The sequence below is a fragment of the Acomys minous genome (assembly GCF_964271855.1).
Source record: "Acomys minous genome assembly, chromosome: 4".
Classification (NCBI taxonomy): domain Eukaryota; kingdom Metazoa; phylum Chordata; class Mammalia; order Rodentia; family Muridae; genus Acomys; species Acomys minous.
Genome location: NC_140486.1, coordinates 30,302,466 through 30,327,182, shown reverse-complemented (window position 1 = coordinate 30,327,182; position 24,717 = coordinate 30,302,466). Strand labels below are relative to the sequence as shown.

At 42.3% G+C, this 24,717-nt stretch overlaps 1 protein-coding gene across 4 annotated transcripts in view; it reads left to right on the top strand.

The window, feature by feature from the left end:
• Positions 1-24,717, top strand: part of MEGF10 (multiple EGF like domains 10) — a 148,595-nt gene that overhangs the window by 28,740 nt on the left and 95,138 nt on the right. For all 4 annotated transcript variants that reach the window (XM_084779269.1, XM_084779271.1, XM_084779270.1 and 1 more), the window contains exons 2-3: positions 15,940-16,072; positions 23,498-23,599. In XM_084779269.1, coding sequence (XP_084635395.1) covers positions 15,957-16,072; positions 23,498-23,599 — 218 coding nt within the window. In that variant the 5' untranslated portion in view covers positions 15,940-15,956. The remainder of the gene's footprint in view (positions 1-15,939; positions 16,073-23,497; positions 23,600-24,717) is intronic.

The window sequence follows — 24,717 nt, the reverse complement described above, 5'->3', positions numbered from 1 at the left end:
AGTTTTATAATCATTTTGTTTCAATGATAGGCTTTCCACTGAGGTTGTTAATTTAACCACCACGTAGAGGTAAGCTTGACCTTTCATTTCTTCCCTTTTTTATATTGAGATTATTTTTTGATCCAGAACAACTTAGCTGCATATTCTACTTGGTGTTTTTCACACTGTTCATTCATTCAGCTGCTCAGTGGTTAGGGGAGAGAGTTGCTCCATGACAGGAAAATCAGAGCTTGGTAGTGTGATGTTTTGACATTAAGATCTTGCAAGCCGATGGAGTGATGAGCACACAGGTGGTAAGTAAGGGATGTGGAAGTGGGGCAGCTTGAAGAATGGCTGAAAACTAACCTGATCCAATAGCTACGGGCACTCCAAGCAGAAGGAATGGTTTGGGTAAAGAGAGAGGAGCAAAGACCTCTACCATTTGGGGAAATTCAAGTGCCTACCAACTGTCCAAGGGATCAGTATGGCACCTTGAATACCAAAGAGGCGAGATTGTCTGAAAGGCAATCCCTCCACATCATCTGGGCAGGAGAGCTTGTGCTCTCTGTTTCTGAAGCTTTGGTGACAGTTGGAGAGCAGTGTGGATCAAGCTGAAAAAAAAAACCAGTCAATGTTAGTGTTTCTACACACTGTTGTGAGAACTTGGCTATGAGGAGAGGCTCAGCAGGAACAATTAGGAGCCCAGGGAGTTGCACGTCCCTCTCACCATGGGATGGTGCAGCTGGGAGGCACGTCTGTAAGCCAGGGAGCAGGCCCTTACTGAACCTGTTGGCACTTCATCATAGATTTCTCAGCTTCAAGAAATCAGCAACAGTCATAGGGGAGGGGAATAAGGGGAAAATGGGAGGGAGGGAAGAATGGGAGGATACAAGGGATGGGATAACCATTGAGATGTAACAAGAATAAATCAATAAAAAATATGTAAATGTGATAAAGATTAAAAAAAAAAAAAAGAAATCAGAAGTAACCAACCAGCCCGCCTGACTTCCTTCTTTCCTTCCATTCTTCATTTCTTCCTTCCCTCCTTCCTTCTTTCTTCCCTCCCTTTACGTCTTTCCTTCCTCCCTTCCTCCTTCCTTCCATTTGTGTCTTCCCTCCTTCCCTCCCTTCCTATCCCTTCCCTTCCCTTGTCTTCCCCTCCCTCCCTCCCTCCCTTCCTCCCTTCCTCCCTCCTCTCTCTCTCCCTCTCTCCCTCCCCTCTCACATCCTCCCCCTCCCTCCTTTCCTTTCTTTCTTCTTCCTTCCTTCATCCAGTTATCAAGAATACTACTGGGAACTGAAATGGCCTCATCATTCTGAGGAGACTGGGAGGTATCAGTTTCCCTTCCATGAGTCCCTTCTAATGATATGAGTAATTCTCCTGCCAGACACATGTCTTGTCTGCTACTTTGATCATGAATTGCATAGACACAATTCTTTTTGATCTTATCAACTCAGAAATAAAAGGGAGCATTCATAAGTTGCCTCATTAAAGATTATTTTAGTGCTAATTTTTTATAGACACCCTAGGGCCTATTACTTCTATATTCATACTCTTTTAAGGGTAGCATTAGCCACACATAACAAATTAATCATATCTTTATGATCTTTGTGTGTAGCAATTTGTATTACTAATTAAGACAAATTGACAGGATCATGAGTTTTGGCTCAGATTCAGCACAAGGAGTAAATATTTAGATAACGGCCATGTGGCTTATGCTTACACTGAACTTCTCTGGACCACAGCATCACTGCCTAGAAATCAGGCTACTGGACCAGCTCTCTTGCTAATGGCCGTGCTCACATAATGCTCCATATATCTGGGTGGGAGAGATGGCTCAGTGGTTAAGAGCACTTCTATTCTTTCAGAGGACCCTGTTTCCATTCCCAACACCCACATGGCATCTCACAGCCCTCTGTTACTGTAGTTCTGTGGGTACCAGGCACTCACATAGTACCCATATATGCTTACTCATTCACAATAAGTAAAATTAAATAATAATAAATATTTAAAAGAATGGCAAAGTAAAAATATATCTTTCATAAATTTGGTTGCTGTCCAAGCTGTATACCAGGCTGGTGTTTCTGAAAAGGACATAAAGAGGGAGCAAGTGGCTTTCTAGAGATGAGATTGATGTTGAACCACTGGAGTGTAGCCCATCACTCTATCCTCCCGCCTCTGCCGAACCAGATTCCATATTGCACCACAAATACACAGCTGGGCAAATTGGGAGTCACAGGGCAATCAGAAGTGAGAATTACAGATAATGTAAATGAAGGAAGTGCCAGGGAAAATGGCTCTTAATTTTCCTGTCAATATGACATTGTTCTCTGACTATTACGCGGGGCCAGACAGGGTCAGCACTTGAATAAAAAGTCTGTCTGGACACCACAGGAAGTGGTGTTGATGATTCAGCTTGTGGCACTTTATCTCCTAAGACAAAGCCTTATTTTAAGAGCCATCCAGTTGGGGGTGTGGGCTGTGGCTTTTTATATTTGTGTGTCTATGTATTTGGTGAGGAAGCCATGGAAAGGAGGCGGCCCAGCATTTTCTCCTCAAGTCCTGACCAGACACAGCTTTGGATAATGACTTTCTTCCACCCACTACAGTTCCTCAGCTGTCTGTCCACATTTTGTCTGAAACCTTCAAAGCTTTGGACCATGTGGGTTTAAAACCACCCGGGGGTAAAATTACCAAGATTGCTGTAATGCCTGAAGCAAGAGATACCTGTGGTCACTCCGCACCCTGGTCTGGGTTAGTGGTTCTGTACTCTGTCCTTGGTGAAGAGTGGCAGTTGAGTCACCAAGTCACTAGTTACTCAAGACATCTGTACAGCATAAATGTGGGGACACTTGGTGTAGTTTCTAATTTTCAATCTTAGACTGGTAAATGGCTTAGTCACTTGGAGAGGCTGACATTTAGCGGATTTATATTTCAGGTCGCATCTGATGTTATAGTACACAAACAGGCTGTCCTTTTAGAATGTCTGCTTGTCCTCCTAGCGGGCAGGTGACAAGACTAAAAGTTGGTAGACCTGCATTGTGGGTTCTAGTCTATCCACAAACTAGCATTGTAATTTCGATGGGCTGTGTTCACTGAGCCTTAATAATGAGAATCTCAGGACTTAAATACTAACTTGGGATGTGCTGTGATCTGACCACAACATCTGTCACCCCACAGATCTCCGGTGTTGATTCTCCTGATCTGGCTGCCTAAGCATGTGTCCCTTTCTTCCCTCGTGGCTCCCCACGCGTCCCCTCTTGAAACCGCATGCTCATTTGAAAAACGTAAACCTTTCTTCAGTTGCACTCCCCTGCCAGATACACCAAACAAGCTCTCGATACAGATGTAGGAGAGCGGCAAACAAACAGTGCCCTTGGTCACGCCAGTGATGGGGGCACAGTGTCTGACAGCACCCTGGAAGGATGCTCACTGTGTCAGGTTTAGTGTCTTGAGTTCACGACCAGAGCAGGAAGCTTCTCTCTGCACATCAGGCTGGAGTTGGAGGGGGTGTGGCAGGACCAGAAGGCATTACTTTTCTCGTCACTATCCCATGCTCCCTTACTATGTGCAAACAGTCAATATTTAGATGATTCTCAAGTATCCTGCTGAACACCAACAATTTGTATATTGCTTCTTTCTCCTTATCATAATTTGACTTTGCCTTTGTAAAAGGAAGAAATTGTCTTCTTTTCTCATTCTTCTTTTTCTTCTGTGACAGTCTCATCAAGTCCAGTGTGGCCTCAAGCTATGTACCCAGGATGAATTCGAACTTCTGGCCCTACTATCTTCACTTCCCAGGGCTGGAAGTACAGGCTTAGCCTTCCACACTCAGTTTATGCACTGTTGGGAAGGAACTCCAGGGCTTCCTTCGCGATGTTGGCACTGACACTACAAGCTAAGGCACATTCCCCAACGCCCGTGTCATTCGGCTGTGATTAAGTGTTTCATGTTAAATTGTTTTAGCGAATCCATCAAACCTGAAATGCTTTAAGTCCACACTTTTCAGCTGAATGGAGATGAATTAGCCTTTCTTTTTTCATGGGCTGGGCTCCATGTTCTCAGATTCTTTCTGTCTTGGCTCACCTGAGGATTCATGTTGGGTGTTTCCTCCAGCAAACCTTGAGCAACATCTTCAGCGCCTTTCCTGGTGATCAGACACAACGTTCCCTCGTCCGCTCACTTCCTTCTCCACTCAGTGACCCAAACAACCTTGCCATTTGCTTCCCTCTAAAAAATCTGTTTTGTCCTGTGGCTGCTCCTGGTTCCTCTGCCCATGATCTATTCTGCTCTATTTCTTTTTCTTTTCTTTTTCTTATTTTCCTTCTGTAGGATCTTCACCAATGCTATCCCTTATCCTACTCAGGACTTGGAAGTACAGTTTAAACTTGCATATGTACCAGGTGTGTTGGCATGCACCTGTTATCCCAGCACACACGGAGGCAGAGGCAGGCTGATCTCTGTGAGTTCAAGGCCAGCCTGGTCTACAAAGTGAGTCCAGGACAGCCAAGGCTACATAGAGAAACCCTGTCTCAAAATACCGAAAAAACCAAAATTGTTTTAAAGATATTAAGCATGGTACATAAAAATTGTTCACATTTTGATTATTTTGTTCTTTTTGCTGCTGTTGAGCTTTTGGAGTTCCTTGTAAGTTCTGGATAGCAAACATTGTTTAGGTGGACAGTTTGCTGATAGTGCCACTGTTCTGTGGATTGGTCTGATAATTCTATTGATTATTCCCTGCCCTTTGGTTTACTGAGACTTCATTGGTTTATTTTAATGTTTGTAACTTTTAGATACTTGTCCAAAAACAAAAACAAACACAAACAAAACCACCACCACTACTACCAGCAACAAAAAAACTTGCTGATTCCAATGTCCCTAACGAAACATTTCCCTGATTATTTTCTTCTAATAGTTTTGGTCTCATGCTTTCTCCCCAGGCCTTCAGTCTAACTCATGTGGTTGTTTTTCTGTTAACTGGTGGGGATCTGGTTCCATCCTCTGCACATAAGTATACCACTTTCCCAATACCTTTATTTAAAAACACACACACACACATCTTTTTCTTTAGTGGAGGTCTTAGCACTTTTATTGAAATCAGTTAGTTATAGTTATTGTGTTTACTTCTAGGCTTTCTGGTCTATTTGATTGGTCTATGTATACATGTAGAAACCTTCAATTCTTCCTAATTCAGTATTGTTATTAAATATGAGCTTACTACATATGGCCTTTGTTATTTTGAAGTATGTATGTATTAAGTTATATATGTAATTTGTTCAGAGATTTGTATTATAAAGAGTTGCAAGTTTCATTAAATGTTTCTTCTACATCTTTTAAGTTGTCCACTCATTTTTAATATACTCAGCTGATATATATTTCTGTGATTAAGTACATCTTGTTTTAATTGCATAAACAGCCTTGCATCTCTGGGAACAGTTCAGTCTTTGCAAGATGCATCTCTCTAGGGACCCCATATTTCTCCTAGGTCAGGAAATTTGTTACCACATGATTATTCACAGTCATCTCTAGTGAACCTCTGATTTCTGTGGTGTCAGTTGTAATTACTCTTTTTAAAAACCCTCTTTTCTATTTAAAATTTCTTTTTCTTGGGCTAGCTAAAACCTGTGAATTTTCAATCTCTTAAAATAATGAGATCTTCATTTTGTTTATTTTTTGTGTTGTTTTCTTATCTCATTAGCTTATTGGTTTTTTTTTTCTTGCACTATTTCCCAACCCCCTTTTCCTAGTTTCTTAAGTTGCAATGATAACTTGTTTATCTAGGATCTTTCTACATTTTTTTCTTTGCTTGTTTCTTTGTTTTTTCAAGACAGGGTCTCACTATATAGCTCTGGCTGTTCTGGAACTCACTATGTAGACTGAGCTGACCTTAAACTCACAGAATTTACCAGCCTCTGCTTCCGAAGTGCCACTATGACCAGCTACTTTTTTGATGTTGATATAAACTTCCCTCTTAGTGTTGCTCTGTCTCATATATTTCAGTATGTTCTGTTTCTGTTTATATTTATTTCCTAAAATTCTAATTTTCATATTAATTTCTTCCTTGATCCATTGATTCTTCAAGAATGGGTTGAATACTTTTAATTTTCATACTTTAGTTACTGTATTATTGTCAGAGAAGATACTGTATTGATTTGTTTCTTTTTAGTGTTGGAATCAAATCCAAGGCTTTCTGTATGACAGGCAAGCACTTTACCATTGAGCTATATCTCTAGTCAGAGATTTCAGCTTTTAGAAATATTTGAAACTTGTTTTGTGGTCTAACCTTTGGTCTATCTAGAGAATGTTCCATGTGTTTTTAGAATGAATGCATATTCTGCAGTGCTGGATGGATGCTGTAAAATATGGGTGAATCCCATTTGGTCTAGGATACAATGTAACTCTACAATTTTTCCCTTTGGTCTGGATGATCTGCTTGTTCCTTCAACCAAGGAATATTAATGCTATTAATAGTAGTAGATAGTTACTTCAAATTCAGAAAAAGAAAAGAAACATTATTTTGTAGATTAAAATTAATTAAGACCTTGGGATCCATTATTCAGTATTTTATAAATAGTCTATAGTAGAGAAAACATGATGAACTCTCCAAGTTATTATAAGTTGAGTTAGGCTTTTTTTTTGTATCAACACATATTAAAAAGTTAAAGTTCAATGGTTGGGTAATCTGGGACAGCGCTTTGTGTGACAAAACAGCAGATGTGCCTCAAAACATAGTCATCGAGTCATTAGTGAGGTCATCCTTGTAGGCACAAAATAACAGATCGTAATTAGAAGATGACGAGCTTTCTACAGGAGGTAGAATGTAGGGAAGCCCTTTCGGCACCATCGTAGGTAGTTCCCTCTGTCCATCCCTGCTCCTAAGGATGCTGGCAACATGGTAGACATCAACTGAGAAGTACTGTGGGCACAAGACAAAGCAAGGTTAGCATAGAAATACTTAAAAATAGTCACACTGGTTAACTCTTACTGCATAGCATTACCTCAAACTCAGTGACTTAAAATAATAAACATCTATGACCTCTTAGCTTCTAAGGAATTTGGGGGCAACTGAGTTGGCAGTTCTAATTCAGGGTCTCATGATGTTGGCAGGGACTATAGACATGTGAGGGCCCAGTGGGGGTTCCACACCCTGGGTGAATACCTAAGCTTTTCTTTGTAGGAGGCCTACATTCTGTGGGAGGGTATCCACCAGAGAAGACTTCTTATATATGAGTTTAAGCCAACAGGGAGTCTTTATTTATTAGCTGACCAATGAATACAGTGGGTGTTTGGGATCCCAGTGTAGCCCTGGGCCTTTCTCAGGATGCTCTTTTAAGCACAAAAACCACGTTTTGGGTTGATATACTTCAGTTAACAAGAATGATTAGCCAGAAGAAAAACTTCAGAAACCATAAAGTAAGGTTAGTAGATTTAGAGACTTTCCCAGAACTATGGGCTTTGATGGATTAGTTGATTGTTTTCGTTTTTGGCAGGTGGTGCTGTCTACGTGCTGAGTTTTATGGCCCGAATGGTACTTCCATTATGGAGTCAGTTGTGCTAAGGTCTGGGGGGCCTACTAAGGTTTGGGGCCTGTTATACATTCCTTACTATATCAGTGTTCCTCCAGGCTTCTTGAGTGTCATAAAGAGGAAACCTCTGGTTTCACAAGGAACTGAAATCCAGGAAGCAAGATGAAAGTACAATGTCTTTGTGGCCTACATCTCAAAATTTTACTTTTTCCAATGGCCTATTGATTATACAAATCTGTGTGTGTGTGTGTGTGTGTGTGTGTGTGTGTGTGTGTGTGTGTGTGTGTGTTATTCAAGCCAGGGACCATTGAGAGGCACTATGAAGGCAAACTATAACAACAGGGTATGATTACAGTTCACAGAGCACAGTTGAAAGAAAAAGAGAGGCAACTTTGTACAGGAACAGAGATTTTTACTTTTTTTTAAATATGAAAATAACAACTCTGGCTGAGAAGAATGGGTAGGAATTTCACTGAGGTATATTAGATTTAAGGACTTTGAGAAAATAAGTTTGATTTTGTTTACTGGATCCTGGAATAAAAAATAATATCTGAAATTTCCTTTTCTAATAAAGAAGAGATGTATTTCCTACAAAATATAACCAGGACTTACAATGGTTAAAACCTCAAAACCTGCCTTTGTAATATTGACTATAATGTCATTATTTTTCCTAGCTGTGCTGGTGTTTTGCTTATTTCACACTTTCTGTCCTAGAGCCTTTGAAATATGAAATATGTGCCATGTGATATGGAGAAGTTTATTAAAGTGGTAGAAGGAGAGAGAGAGAGAGTCAGAGAGAGAGAGAGAGAGAGAGAGAGAGAGAGAGAGAGAGAGAGAGAGAGGTACATTTGTCCTTTTTATAATCCAGGATAGGGCCATTCCTAGTGGCAGGTAGGTAATGACATCATAGGTTGCTAGGTAGACTGAGGCAGTATGCTAAGATTCCTCCCTTTTACTATAATTTAAAAAATGAGGACATTGAATAAATTTTCATGTGAGGTAGGTTAAAGTATATAAATGTAGGTTCTTTGGAAGCAACTTTTGGCTGCCATGCAAGGAAAGAGAGAGAGAGAGAGAGAGAGAGAGAGAGAGAGAGAGAGAGAGAGAGAGAGAAAGGAGGAGGAGGAGGAGGAGGAGGAGGAGGAGGAGAAGAAGAAGAAGAAGAAGAAGAAGAAGAAGAAGAAGAAGAAGAAGAAGAAGAAACAACAATAATAATAACAACAACATAATGTCCAGATTGTGTGGTAAAGGAGAACCTGGGGTTGTTTGTCCCAGGTCTAAAGCACATTTCAGCCTTTTGTAAATGGGTAAGGGATGAAGAAATCAGTGTCTTTGACTGCTTCCTGCTGACAGTGACTAGGTCTGGGAAGAGCAGGCTGCTGTATTTGCAGGGGCAATGCAGGTCCAGCTAGGAGGAACAATGCTGGTTCAGCTGGCACAATCTGTGAGGCCTAGTGGCAGGTAAGTAATGATGTCATTGGTTGCTAGGCAGACTGGGGCTGCATGCTAACAGAGGCTTATCCAAGGAGGTCATTTTACCTCATACTCACTGACTTGCAGTAACCTCCATTCATTCCTTACTCCCAGAAGATTTGCTCCCTTGGTCAGGTTTAACCACACTCTCTATCTATTTCCCAAACACCTCATTCTTTGATGAATGTTCCTGCTCATAGAATTCACGTGGGTTAGACCAAAACAGAATGACAGGAACTGGTAATCCTGAGACTCTAGACTGCTCACCCCGAGCACTGGCCCCTTCCTAGCTTTCTACAAATCCCTTCATCACAAAACCTTCTGTTTCCCACCCCAAGGATTGGTGCACACCTGTCTCTTTGCCCTGTGACCCCTCCTGGGCTTTTCACTCATCCAAAGGCTCCTTTTATCAGGTGTGATGCTAACAACAGGTCATGTGTGGTTCAGTCCCGGGTCTGCTCCGTCTTAATTGTCTGACTTCCATGGGAGACATTTCCTCTCAGTGTTTCCCTAATGGATGTAACAGACCCACCCAGACTCAGTGAGACGGTGTGAGGTACAACCCAAGGGATCCTAGTTTCTTTCCTTACTAAAGCCAATGTTTAGTTTGACCTCTCTCCTGAACCTTCACAGCCTACATTGATTTTCATTCCTTTTAAAGTCTGGGAAGCTACTTCTAAATTGATTTGTTTGGCAAATAACCATATATTTCTTATCACTTTCCTCTTTAATACATTTGAGGGTCTAAGGACAGAGGCTATGACTTCCTTGCAGGTCACAAAAGTTCCCATATTTTCCTGCATATGGGTCTGAAATGAATATTGCTAATGAATTTCTCCCCATGTGTTGTGAGTGAGGGATCCCTAGGAACACTGTGGAAGGTTTCCTAAGGTTGATGATTGGCAGGTCTCCAGGATCTTCTCCGAAGCGTTCCCTAATTGTGGGGCTGGCTGGTTAAGTAAATGGAGCTGTAGCCCTCAGTTCCCATAACAGCTATTTCTGTCCCAACCACAGCCTGCATCAGGCCGTGCTGTTCAGTTTGTGGCATTTTTCCGTGTGGGTTGTACGATACAGGCCTGGTGTCATCAGTGCCTTGTCCTCTTTTACTTAAAGTCTCTAAAAAAAAAAAAATACTGAAACCATGATTACTTTCCTTGTACTAATACATAGGGACTGAAGGGGACGTGTTACTGAATTATGTTTATAAAATAGGGTTTGATAATGATGGTTTCCTTGTGTTAATATTGATACTTTTCTCATAAGCATTCTAAGTATTCTGTGTGACTACCACAGAACTCATTAATTTTATTGAGAATATTTGGCTTACGTTATAGGATTTGATTTTAGTTAGTAATACAAATAAACCCCTGCCCCCAAAAAAAGCCCCCCCACAAAGACGTAACAAACATAGAACTTAAAAGAGTAGTCAGGCTTGGGCAACAGAATGTGCTGTTAGCATAACTAGCTTTGTTTAGATCATAAGTGTTCCTCAAAGGCCCCTGTCTTAAAGCCTTATTCCTAAATGTAACACCACTAAGAAGTGACAGAACCGGTAAGGGATGGGGCCTAGCTACTGGGATGTGTCCTGGAGAGGGATGTGGGAGCCTCATCCTCTCCCTGAAGTGAACAGCCTCTGCCATGTGCTCCAGCCATGATGTAACAATGCCAAGGGTAACGTGCCTAGTCAGTTATGAACCGAAGCCGCTGAAACTATGAGGCAAACCAACCCTTTCCTTTAATTTATATTGACTAACCTTGGATGGTGGGACTAGAACAAATGACCCTAGTGCCTTCCATAGTCCTTTTCGTCCACACAGTTGCATTTCCATGCAGGTCCTCATCTGTACTTGTTCTCAGGACAACCAGTAGGCATCCCTTGCTTGGTATCAGCAGGCTGAAGAAGCCCCATTACTACTCTCTGCACGAGCTCACGGGTCACGAGAGACACAGCACCTCTCCATCCAAGCCACACGACAACTAACAACAGTAGAGAGGCCAAGTGAAATGGGTAGTTCTTAGTATCCAGAGGGGAGAAAGAAACTGACAGTGAGAAAATGGCCATAATTAATTAAGAAGTTAGTTTAGGAATAGATAAGAAGCTTGCTGTGAGAGCACCCAAGTTATTTCCAGGTGAAAACCCAATGATGCTACAGTGGTAATGGATTTCAGAGCCAGAAAGGGTTATCTAGAATCATTTATTCTTCTGTTGTTACAAAAATAAATTAGTAAGTCAACGCCCCATTACTTATTTCTCCTTAACACACAGATAAAGAAACACTTCCTATTATTAGAACCCACACTTACTTAGTGTGTGGATTTTATTCACCCTGATTATTTACGGGGGGGGGGCGTGGGGGGACTTCCGTGTCTGAACAAGCTAAGTACCCCCACAGCAAGAGTTAATTCTGCAGGTCCTTTCTCATCCTAATAGCAGTCTGTTAGCAATGCTAATCAGCTGTACTGATTTTCTGTTTTGATTTTTCCAGAATAATTAAGTGAATGATCTGGGATGCAATCAAGTTTGACACTAGGGGGCTCATGCAAATGGATTTTTTTCTTCTACATTTAAAATTTTGTTAAATGGTATCCTAAAGAACATTATTTGAAAATGAAGACTAAGTGAGTGACTGTAACTTAGTACCCAATTCAGAGTTTTAAATAGATCCAAAATATCCATTTTAATGAGACAACTCGCCACTTTGTTGCCATTTTCAATGAAAATAATGCTTTTTAAAAATGCATTTTTTTCAATTTTGAAAGAGAAAATATTAGAAAATTTTAGTATAAGACACAAAATAGAAAAAATAAGGAGAAAATGTATTGAACTTTTGCTCCTTCAAAATGGACAGAAAGGAAAAAGGTGTTTACACCTATCCCCACACTCATAGAAGAAAATGAATAAAATACAGAAGACAGGCTAGCTGAATTCTAGTGAGATACTGTCTATTAAAAACAAGGCTGAAGTCTCATAAGGAAGGACACTTGAGGTTGACCTGTAGACACACGCGCGCGCGCGCACACACACACACACACACACACACACACACACACACACACACATACACACATCTTGGGCTCATACATGCACTCATCCCTACCTACAAGCAAATAATCAACAATAACAACAACAACAACAACAACAACAACAAAATAGCTCAGACAAAAAGACCAAAGCAAGGGTGAGCCCACCACATTCTGCTTTGATGGCGAGCCCCTCCCAAAGAGTGTTTGCTTCAAGTGCAAAGGAAGAAACCGGACAATTCATGACACAAGTTTTATGTTAAAAGAGAATACACAAAGTTTTTCTTTTTCTTGGCAGTTTGGTTAGCATGCAGCAATTTCTAACTTTACAGACTAAACATTTCTAATTGGCAAACTATGGTTTGATTTGCAATGGTGGCTTGGGAGATAAACTTTCCAAACTGGGGTAATTGGCAGATTACTGCTAACCAGCCCTCATTTTGTCTTTGAGGGAAAAATGAAAGCAAGTGTGTATATTTCACACTTCATTGAAGGGGCACACTTATTCCTCCACAAAGAGAAGCCATGGGAAGAGAGAGATTCTCTCTGCGTACTTGTTACAGCCAAATAAACTTAAGGTTTTCTTTTTTTGGTGGGATAGGTAGGTACTAACCCCATGGGACATGTCTTCAGCTGTAAAGTGGGGATAATCAGACCCCCCGGGCTTCCTGGGCAAGTCACTATGAGGATGAAGTCATTGGCATCCAGACCTCAGTAGTGTGTGTAGCATACTGTAGCTGAGACAAATGTGGCTCATCATGAGCTGTTTTATAGCCCTGTTCTTCATAGCAGAGCTTCCCAGATTCTAAGGTGCACAGCCCACATCTTCACAACGTGAGACTGTTGAGAAGTATCGTTAATTTTCATCCCTTCATGAGTCATAGTTTAGCCAACTAATTGTGCTTCAAATGTTGGAATTATTTAATGACTACCCTTTTTAAAAGGCTTCACAGCCTCTCTTAATGACTTACACTGTGTTTTAATTATCCTGCAAATTCATGACGTTTTCTTTCATCCTTAAATACTTTCCCTGTTGATTTCTCTTTTATGGAGTTGGAGATAGATAGATAGCATGTTATGGGGCATTTACAATGTATGTCCCTGCAGCCAGTCTTGAGCTTGAAGAATTTAATATTTGCTCATTTGATCTCTCCTCCTGAATCTGAGAGTTCTATCCTACCTTAGTCTTTAAGTCTCTTTTTCTGTTATTGTCTATTATTGCTGATGTTTATTTATTTAAAAGTACCATTATCAGCCCTGAGGTCTCAAGTCTGTAATTTTGACTACGTGGGAGGCTAAGGCTAGAAAGTTGCAAGTGGAAAGCCTTCACGAGCTTCATGTATCTTAGGGGCAGAACACTTACCTAGCAAATAAAACCCCCAGGAAAAGAAAACAAACTAAAGACAAACAACAGCAACAAAATTATGTGATCTTTCAAACCATGTTTTTGTGGTACAAAAAGTTAGTATAACTTCTCCGGATGCCAGCTCTCACCCAGAAAACAACTGCTTTGGTCAGACAAATTGGCTCATTGTTGCTAGTTTTCCACAGGCAAGACAATGCTTATTTTCCTTGTAATCTGCAAATAGGCCAGCTATTTCCAGTTCTGTGTCCATTTCCACCATGTGTTGATGGCCCAGTGTGCTGATGAAGCCTTTTGTGTTGAGTTCCAACAAGGAAAGGAGTGCATGTGATTTCCTGTTGCATATCATTATGACTGGTGAACGCACAACCCTCATGTTTCGTGCAGTCTCTGCACATAGTAGGGTGTTGGTAAGAGTTGAGTGATGGGTTTGCTTGAATATCTAGTAGTAGCCTCAATCTTAAAATATCCAAGCTAGACTCAGTGATAGGCTGGCCAGTTTCCCTAAGGGGCAAATCCCCAGTCTTCTTCCTCTATTTTTTTCCTGCATTCAGTGACCAGGCCATGTAGATTCCATCTGTTAGAAATCAGGCACTTCAATAGCCTTCCCTTCAGGGACTGTGTTTGCAGGTACCAGACATGTCATTACCCGCCACTGACAGGAAGTGCTTTTCCACTGTCTCTACAAGTTGTGTATTTTCCTATGTGACACCCGAACCCTTTAAAATGTCCCTCCTGAAATCATGCCTCTCTCTGTCTGTCTGTCTGTCTGTCTGTCTGTCTGTCTGTCTGTCTGTCTCTCCTTCATGTCCCCACTCTGGGGTGACCTTTCACCGTCCTCCTCCCCAATAAACCTCTTACCTGAGATCTGTTGCGTGGTGTGATCCCTTAGTGGCACACCTTGGCCCCAACCTGCCAAGATACTTCTGCCACTAAATCCTAACGCCATCTGATAACACATTTCCAGAGTCACTCAGGTCCCTGGCAACCAATGTTGCTTTCCTGTTTGCTCCTGATGGTCTATCTGCCCTCTCCTTGACAGATATAGATAGTGTGGCTTTTCCTGCACACATCATATCAATAGTGTATAAACTGAGGACATGGCAGCTCTAAGGTATGGTCAAGGGGAAGATTTTTTTTATTTTGATATGACGGCGAGCACAGTCAGAGGCATCTGGTAGAGTTCAGAGCAAGCAGAGAAAGTAGTAGACTAAACATGGTCAGCAGATTGCACCACATGGTAAGAAGAGAGAGGTGGAGAGAGAGAGAGAGAGAGAGAGAGAGAGAGAGAGAGAGAGAGAGAGAGAGAGAAGACAGCAAGAGCAGACATAGGCCGGGGCAAGAGAGAACATCAAAAGAATGCCTCAAGAGAACATGTGGACAAAATGGCCGGGTTGTATGGAAATACGAAGCTGGGAAAGAGAAGCCCGTGAGCTGGAGAAGTTTAGGAATCGATGAGGTGAGAAGATTTGGGATCCCAGTATGGCCACTGCCACAGGCATTTGTGATGCTGGGAGAGTCTGGAGGTCAGCTTGTGTTTTGATGTGCTACTAGGTACCAGTTAGCCATTTGCCATGACTTTCTTTGGATATGATGGGTATCTCATTGCTGTGCTTGGTCAAAACCTCTTCCTTTACATAAAGTAGCTTACAAAAACCACTGTGATATATTCACAGGCTCCAGCTGTTGTCTTTCTCCTACATGAATTAACTGAGCTCCCTAAACACACCCAGTCCTCCCTCACCTCTGGACCCCTTTCTTAGAACTTCTATCCTCTCTTCCTGCCTCCTGCCAGCTTTTGATGATTCCCGGGCTTCCTAACATGTTGCCACGATAGTCTCATGTTTCAGTTCTTCAACACTGATGTCTAAACAGCTTTACACTTTTTCCCAGGTGTCTGTGCTTTTAGAAACTACTGTAAGATAGTTGATTTGATTTTTATTTGAAAGATGGCAAAACTGAAGCACTACATGAAGAAACTTGTGTCATGTCACTAAGCATCTCAATGGGCAGGAAGGGGTGCTGGCTGTGCATTTTTGGGGTATCATCTGTATTTCTGCTATGCCTACGATTGGGCGGCACTCTATGCATGTGGAAAAAATTGCTATATGAATCTCAGCCTGAGCCTGACCTGCCTTTCTCTATACTCAAAGGAACTTCTGCTTCACCATGCATTCTTGGGGATGGATGAGACCAGATTCCTCTGTTGTCCTTCATTGTGCAGAAGGAAATAGTCCTCACAGGAGAATCTGTGCTTGTCTTAACGTCAGCTGGCATAGACCATTTGTCATGGTGGCAGCTAATGATGATCTGTACGTTTTAGTCATTTCTAAAATGGCTGGCACCCTACACATCATGAGAAACCTCTCTCTCTCTCTCTCTCTCTCTCTCTCTCTCTCTCTCTCTCTCTCTCTTTCTCCATGAGATATCTGGTGACCCAGCTATTTCAATCAGTGGCTTATATGTGGCAACTCCAATGGCAAGTGGTAACGAATCCTCAGCTTCCTGGGAACAATTCTGTTTGGTGATTATTTTTTTTTATAAATGCTACCTCATTGTTTCTCTTCCTGCAGATTGCTCTCCAAAGAAAATGGTTGTTTCTTCAAACTCATGCCTGGGCCTCGTCTGCTCACTGTTGTGCCACTGGATGATGACAGCATCCTCCCTGAACCTGGAAGACCCCAATGTGTGCAGCCACTGGGAAAGGTAACTGTTCCGAACGTAGCCAGGGCAGTCTTTTCCATGTTACCACAGGCCTGATGCGGAGGAGACACGTTGAAACAACTTTCCTGCGAGAAAACCAATTTAATAAACTGAGTCGTGTTACAAGCCTTGGAATGCATTTTTTTTTCTTTTTTGAAAACATCTGGTTCTAACACCGGTGCAGTTGTAAGATGGAGGGACACATTGTAATACAACTAGAGTTTGAGTGGAGGTTTGTAAGCCCTTATCCAAACGTGGCACCTGAACCTGGGCTTGAGAGTGTTAAGTGGGCAGCAGGAAGCAGCATGCTATACTAAAACTAAAACATGGAACTATATGGGATGAAATTGTGCCGTGGGCAGCTTGGGAAGGGTGGCCTGAGCCCCTGGCGTGTCCCCATTTGGCAATCCCAGCTACTCACGGGTGAACAACGAGGAGTGTGGGTTCAAGCGAGGTCTGCCATCACTACAGATTCAGTTAAAAGACAGCCTTGGTAACTTAGCAAGACCTTGTCTCAAAATGGGAGTGGGGTTAATGTGGGGCAGGCCTGCAACTCATAGAGCACTTGCCTTGGGTTGAATGCAAAGCAGCATTAACCAGAAAAACGAGGCCTGATTTTTTTTGATGAACAGGGAAGGCCGTGTGGAGGTAGTGTCCCCTCGGGTGCTCTGGAAGACATGAGGATAGCAGTGTGTGTATGTGCGTGTGCGTGTGCATGTGTGTGTGTGTGTGTGTTTATGGGGAATGGGGAGTTTCTACAGATAGAAGAGAGCTTGAAGCCACTGTCTTGCAGATCACCCAGAATTGCACTCAGAATGGTCAGTGGGGCATTGGAGAAGGGAGCATCCTAGGTTTTGTGGAGAATCCAGATGTGGACAATTCACAGTAGGAAATACGCAAAAGGCACAAACAAGTAGTTCATCTCTAGGGATCCTCTGGTTCCCTCTGAAACAGAAAAGCAGCCCAAGCCAGCCCTGTGCTGGCATGGTGTCAGCAGCTGCAGACTGCACTGCTCCGAGGAGCTGCCCTTGGCTCTTTATACCAAAATAACATTTCATGTAAAAGGTTCACCAAGTGGAGAGTGTTCTGTACTCAGACTATGGTGTTCATCCATACTGGCTATAGCACAGTCACACCAGTATATTTGTGTCACCTTCAGGACCATGATTAACAAATAGAGTGCACATTCCACTAGTTTACAGTCCTCTGATAGAGGCACAAAGCCTGGCACACCAATGGTATGATGCTAGGGACATTCAGGTATCTTCCTTCTAGCATTAGGTTTTGGGACCAGAGCTTGCTGCCATCTCTGTTGCCAGCATAGGCAACAAGCCAGGGTGACAAAAACATGATTACTTTATCAATTAATGAAGTTACATGCCGAGAAACTTTATCCTATAGAGAAAATAGGTAATGTAAGTTTGTATGGATTTATGGCAATAACCGTATCATATAGAAAAGCCACCTACTAATTACCTTTATCATCTTTATGGCATTTTCCCTGAGACATTTCAGGATGGAAGTGTGCAGTAAATATTTGTGAAATTAGTAGGAATGAGTCTGGAATGCAGGAATGTGATTATGTGTGTGAATGCACATAGTATCCAAGTGTAGAAACAGAAGGGACTGACTGGCAGTTAACCTTTTTAGTGGTTGGTGGCTTTAGGTGGCAGGAAAAACTATACTTGTGTGATGCTGGGAGGTACAAATCCATGGATCAATGTGATGTGAAGTTGGTCCACCAGAACTTAGAGCTTGCAATGTGCATCATTGCCCATGTGGAAAAAACAGCAGAAGGGAGTTAAGTGAAGAGCACATGGGTTAGTGTGGTTCGACAGTGTTGGGCTTAGAAGCCAGGCAGAAACACGTGCCTGGGAGTGGCTGGGAATTTAGCACTGGGATGCTCAGCAGGATGAGCTATGAAGTTGCTGAGTGGATGACCAAAAGGAATGTGGAATATTCTAGCTATCACCCATTTGGAAGAGCAGGCTTGATTTGGCTCCTTACTCACATTTGAGCAAAGCTCAACACCCACTGCCTTATCTAGCTCACCGGGGAGAATTCCTGCTGTCTGGGATCTTGCTTATGGCATGTATTCAATAGATGGTTATTGAAAAGTGGTCTCACCTGATAACAAATGAGATGGCCAAATATGGATACGGGCATGCACAACAAGAGAGACAGGCCAGAGCACAATCTCTATGCCTAGTAGAATCTGGAGTCCATCCTGAAATAATCATTAAGAGGGAAAGACAGCCAGGCGGTGGTGGCGCACGCCTTTAATTCCAGCACTTGGGAGGCAGAGGCAGGTGGATCGCTGTGAGTTCGAGGCCAGCCTGGTCTACAAAGTGGATCCAGGACAGCCAAGGCTACACAGAGAAACCCTGTCTCGAAAAAAACAAAAAACAAAAAAGAGGGAAAGACAATGTTTTTCTGTATGCTACCAGAAAGAAGGGTCAGTAGCTACAACCTCTCTGTTGATAAATATTTTCTTTTAAGCTGATAATTCCTAGAAAAGGTAGTTTCAAAAAATGTTTTAATAAAAACAAATCACGTAGCAAGATCAATTAAAATGATCAAACAAAGGGCCTTTGAGATGACTTAGTGGATTAAGGCACTTGCTGGCATGCCTGAAGACCCAGGTTCAATCCCTAGGGTCCACATGGCAAAAAGCTAAAACTGATTTCCATAATCTATCCTCTGACCTCCATATGATCTCTCTCTCTCTCTCTCTCTCTCTCTCTCTCTCTCTCTCTCTCTCTTTCTCTCTCTCTCTCTCTCTCTCTCTCTCTCTCTCTCTCTCTCTCTCTATATATATATATATATATATATATATATATATATATATATATATATTTCTTTTTTTTTAATGTTATAAGACTAGTTCCAAAGTCCTGTTCGTGGTAGCAGGGCTTGAGTAGGGCTCAAGATAGACTCTTTATTACAGTGAATGACACTTATACCTTGAGGTCTAGAGCCAGGAAATAGAGCCCAGCTTCGCAGTGTGACCTTGGAGAAGATGTGCATGGAAGAAGTGCTCTTGGGCTCCACCAGACCTACCGTGTCAACATCAGCATTTTAACAAGCCTCCCTGGTGTATGTGTGTATACCTTCACCTTGGAGCTTTGTCAGGCCCTGCTAGCCACGTCCCCACTGATCTCTGAACAACTACTTTTAGATAGCTCCACTCCTTGTTTTACTGCAGCAACCATGACTTTAGAAACACTGTCCACAAAAAACTGAAGGAGAGGAAATTAAATCCTGAAAAAAAAAATCCACACGGGGAAGCCTGTGAGTGAAGAACTCCTGCACAGCATCCTTTTGGAAAGCAAGTAACTCTGAAATCCCCAGCTCCCTCCCATTCCTGTGCTTCCTGAGCTCCAGCTTTTTCCTCTAGACTCTTATCAAGATGGCATGAAAGAGGAAAAGTGGCTCCTCTCCCACAAGCCCTCAATTAGTAATAGAGAAGTGGCAGTAATTGAATCAGCAGTCCTGAAGTGAGCCGAGAGAAGAAATGATGATTATTACCATATCTGATTAAAGGAACACGATAATTCAGGCAGATAAAATGTAATTAACCACTTTGGAATGTGCCCAAGTGATGATGGCTCGCCCCCCCCCCTCCTGTTCTGTGACCTTAAGTTAATTCCTGCTGGGGTTTCTCCCCTGCAATGTTTAATAGGTAAAAAAAAAAAAAAAAAAAAGCATGATGATGTGTTTCTGTGTGCTTGAGGAGATGAAACAAACAAGCCACAGATAGCAGAGGGGCAGAATTTCTTTAGCAGAGGGGCTCTCTGCTCACCGGTTGGGTTTGAGGTTTGAAGCGTTCCATGGTGGCCTCTGAGATGGGACAATCTGAAAAGGGGAAGGGCTTGTCAAGGCCTGATGTGACTTGTTAGTTCTGAATCGTGCCTGGGTCACCAGCATCAGAAGCGCATGCTACCTGTGATGCGAGGTATAGTAGATGTAAGTATACTAATACACTAGACAATGAAGACTCGGTCTTCTTTACATTTTAGGCCTCTCTGGAGCAGCTCCTGGTCAGTGTAGTGGCCTGGACTGATAGCCGGGCTGCTAACATGGTTCAGACAGTAGTCAGACACTTACCTAGACACGCTGATGAAGAGGGGTGTTGGGAGATGTGGTCCATTTTGCAGACACAGTCCTTCCTGAAGTCTATACACAGCTTCCAGCTAGCGGGCCAAAGGAGAAGTGATAGCCTAATTGTCTAAGGGCAGATGCTAAGTGACTTAGCCATAGTCACTGATGAAGACAGTCTGTGACCGTGGGAAAAACAACATGCTCTCAGGTTTCAGAAATGAATACGTTGTGTGATGATGATGATGGAAGAAAATTCAAAACCCTCGATCTAAAACCCAAAGACCACAAAAGACATCAACGTGCTACCTATTGGGAATGCAGTTGTTACAGAATTCTCTCATTCTCGTTGCTTTTCAGATGTCATAGTGTGTGCTTAAGGATTCCTTTAAAACTGGAAGAGGAAGAGATAGAGAGAGGCCAGTCAGTAAAGGGCTGCCTGCACAGCAAAAGCCAGACCTGAGTCTGACTCTAGCACCCGTGTAAAAGCACAGCATGGCGGTCACGCGTGTGTTGCCACCACACAAGCAGAGCTTTCACCTCAAAGGAAATAAGAGTTTCCCCTGCAGCCAAATCAGCCAAGTGGGCCAGGAACACAGATTTAGATTCCCAAGTTTCATTGTTCCAAGGGCTAGGCAGTTTCAGGAAATTTTTTTTTTTATTGTAACAATAAAGTAAGTCACAAATCAGGGCCTTTAAAAATGCATATGGTAGAAATATCAGAGAGATGCAGGTTAGCACAGCTGGGTGGAGGAACCTCAACTACAGACGTCGGGTGCTACAGAGAGCATTCTCAGCTCTTCTACTGGGAGAGAGTGGAGTTTGTTAAGCTACTAAATTCCAAAGGGTTTTTATGTGTTTATCCGGATCTTAGGTCTGACCAAGATGAGTAAGGAAGGGCTTTTTTATGGGGCTGGTGGATAGCCCATGAAAAATTGTAATTAGGTTTTAGAACTGCAGCCTTCCAACCTTTCTACAGTCAGCAAGACTTTAATCAGTCAGCCGGCCCATATATGTAGCTTCCTCTAGGAACTCTTGTTTACACTTGTAAGCCCAATGCTGGGGAGGCAGAGACAGGAGCATCTCTCAGGCTCGTTGGCAAGCCAGCCTATCCTATTTAGAGCTCTCTGAGCCAAGGCAGATGGAGCCTGAGAATCGAGCCCCTAGGTTAGCTGCTCCTTACTCATATACATTCACACACACATACATACACACACATGTACTACAACACAAACACACATGTACCTACATGTGCACAAACGAACATTTTTGCTCTTTAATGTGTTCAGAACTGATTTTTGTAGCATGCCCTTTGCAATTGTCTGGGAACCCCATGTCATGTCTAGTTCCAATAAACCAACTTAGTTTAACAAGATTTATACTGTAGAGCTTGATAGAGCAAGGGTTTTGTTTTTGGTTTTGGTTTTTTGGGTTTTTGTTTTTGTTTTTTGTTTTTATTCCAAAGCACACGTGGGAAGTGGCTCTATTTTTCCTGTAGGTGATGCAGGTCCATAGCCATGGTATAGATCTGTGTCCAGAGTGATGGAATAGAGACATAGTAACACAGCTTCAAGATTCAATTATTTACAAGCAGCTGTCTAGGAGGGCAGAAAGACTGGCAAGAAGGCTCAGCATTTGCACTTGTGTCAACCTCAAGATGCTGCTAGGGGCTGAAGGAAAGACTAGCAGCTTGATGTGGCATGCCATTCCAAGCACACTGATATTTTAGCAGAGGGTTCTCTCTTGCTTTGCACAAAATGAGTCACCTCAAGCCAACAGGGACTTGCACCTGAACCTCTGCCTTTGGGAAGTAGCAGGGCCTCTCCGATTATATAGAATAGCCACCTACGAGAACATTCAAGATTGTAGGAAGGCATCACTATGCCAGCTCTGATTATCTGTTTAAAATGTGATAATCAAGACCTGGGGCAGTGAGATTGCCTGATGAAGGTCACGTGCTTTCTCAGGATTACAATCTTGCCTTCCTCTAAGCCGGTGATCTTCTCAGAGGGCTTAATATTTCTTGACGTTCCTTAAATGCTCCTAGGTACCACATTGCAGCACGACAAAGAATGAAATATATTTTTAAAAATGCAAACAGTATGACTACCCCACATGCCTCCCATTGACACATAGGTATAGAACAATCATCAAGGCCAGTTTCAGACCTCCTGTTTGTGAGGTCACCACTGCGCAGATTTCCAACCAGGTCTACCTCTATCTAAGCATAATTCTTCATGGTAGAACTTCAGGTTAGAAGTTAGACTTCTTCCTCTTGTCCATTCTTGTGTTGCTAATTTGTGATAATGAACTTAGACTGTTGTCTTCCCTGCGAGTGAGTCAGCGATGCTGGCCCACTTTGGTTTTGTGTGGATTTTAATGGAGCCTTAAAGCAAAAGGGACAAACCTTTAGAAAAGGAAAATCTTCCTGAGTTTTTTTTTTCAGGCAGAAATTATATGCTGGAGCATGCAAAAGGATTTCAAGTTAGGAAGCACAGAACTGAGCGTCAGGTGTTCTTTGTAGCTGACTTTCTCAGGCTGAGGGATCCCATGTTTTTACCCTACCAAGAAGGCGCTGGTGGAGTATAGTGGAGAACAGAGCATTTAGAAGGTAGCAAGGCAGTGTCAGGATTGTTTCAGGCTGATTAGCTCAGCCTATTTATAGATTTGTGGCTGAATTTAAAGACTTACTGTAGCCTTCATTTTCGTGTAGCGTATATTCCTCCACTGCCTGGGAAGTTGGGCCAGCACATGAAAGCCAAGTGTTCCAATTGTGCTGATTTTCCTAAATAATCAGCGAAATGTGGTTCGTTCTGAATAGCGGGATTGTGTCTCTGCTTATTAACCTGGTTTGCCTGCCGACTTACCGTAAGAACTTTTTATGAAAGGTCTTTATTGTGCACGGAATCCTGGGATGAGAGCAGTGAAGCAAGTACAGAAAGACACAGTGATATGGTTTGAAGTTTGGGAGTATTTGTAGCATGAACAGGGAAAGGATTTCCATCGAAATGTGTAATGTAGACCTTGTCTTTTATGTTATTGCTAATATTTGTCTTTGGGTTTGCTAGTTCAATGAAAACCTATATGATACAGAATGAATATTCTCTATTAAAAGTCAGTGTGGGAGCTGAGCATATAGGTTCAAGGCACAAATTCAATCCCTAGTACTGCCAATGGGGTGTGGGGATCAGTGTAGGGGTGCACATGAAGATCATTTAGCCTCTGTGTTTTGTTTTTGTTTTTATTTTTGTTTTTATGTGGGGATCGTATTACTCCTGTAAAACCGGAAGTAGAGGAATGCTGACTCCTGGCTTTTCCTTTTCTTTCCAGCTACTCCGTGACTGTGCAGGAGTCGTACCCACATCCCTTTGATCAGATTTACTACACCAGCTGCACTGACATCCTGAACTGGTTCAAATGCACACGGCACAGGTATGAAAGCATGGGTATGTTCATGAGCTGGACCGTGTGGAGACGGGATCGGACACAGTCAGAGATAGTAACTGCCTGAGAAAGTACATTCGCATACCCAGAGATCAGTTGCTCATGGCTTTGATCTCAAGCCCAGGGCACCACAAAAGGCTAACACAGTCCATGACCTCTGTGACTAACAGTCTAACTACAAGTGGCACATCCACTGTCCTTCTGTCCTTCCTATGCATAGAAAAACATTATCCACTTTCTGCATAGAGGATGGCTGGGAGAGACACTCTTTTTAAAGTTTATTTATTATTTGAGAACTTTATATAGCATATTTTTTATCATATTTCTCATCCTCCAATTCATCTCAGGCCCCATATACCCAACTTCATGCTATTTTTCTTTCTTAAAACAAACAAACAAACAAAAAAAGGAAAAGGTCCACTAAAAACTCTGGGGTCCAATGAACATGCATAGGACCTGCATGGGCTCAAGCCAGAGAAAAATTCCAGTAAAGAGGAGGGAAAATGGGCACAGAGTCCCACCCCAGAGAAGAATCTCTTTGCAAATAGTATCTGCTGAAAGAAGGAAAATTCATTTTCTTGCACGAAGTGACCCTGGGTTCATCACCCATACTCCAGGGCAGGCCCATGCTCCGGAGTAGTTGGCCAGCACAAATTGGAGACATTTTCCCCTGTGGCCTTCACCCGATACCTAGAAACCCATGCCTTTCTCAGTGTCTGTTTCTAGTGGGACATCTGACTCAGTTTATGTTGAAATTTAACCTTTAAATAAGATAGGCTATTTGTGATCCATAAGAACACAGAGCCAAAAATATTAGTGCTTGTAATAATGGGCGCTCTGATAGCTTAATTCTCTTAGCTAAATGGTTATAGTATCGTGAATTATGGAGTGAATGTGGTACCTGTCACTTTATGATCTAGCTATCTTTTTTAATAGGTTTCTTTATTAAACAAAATTTACCAGATCTGTCATCTCTTACTAGACTTAAAAGTTCATTGAAAAGAAAGCCTTTATACTGTTTGGCTGCTGCTACCCCTCAGTTCCTAAAACAGTGTCTGCAATGTGCTTTTTGTGGTCGAACCTATGTTCTGTGATTTTTCTTGTTG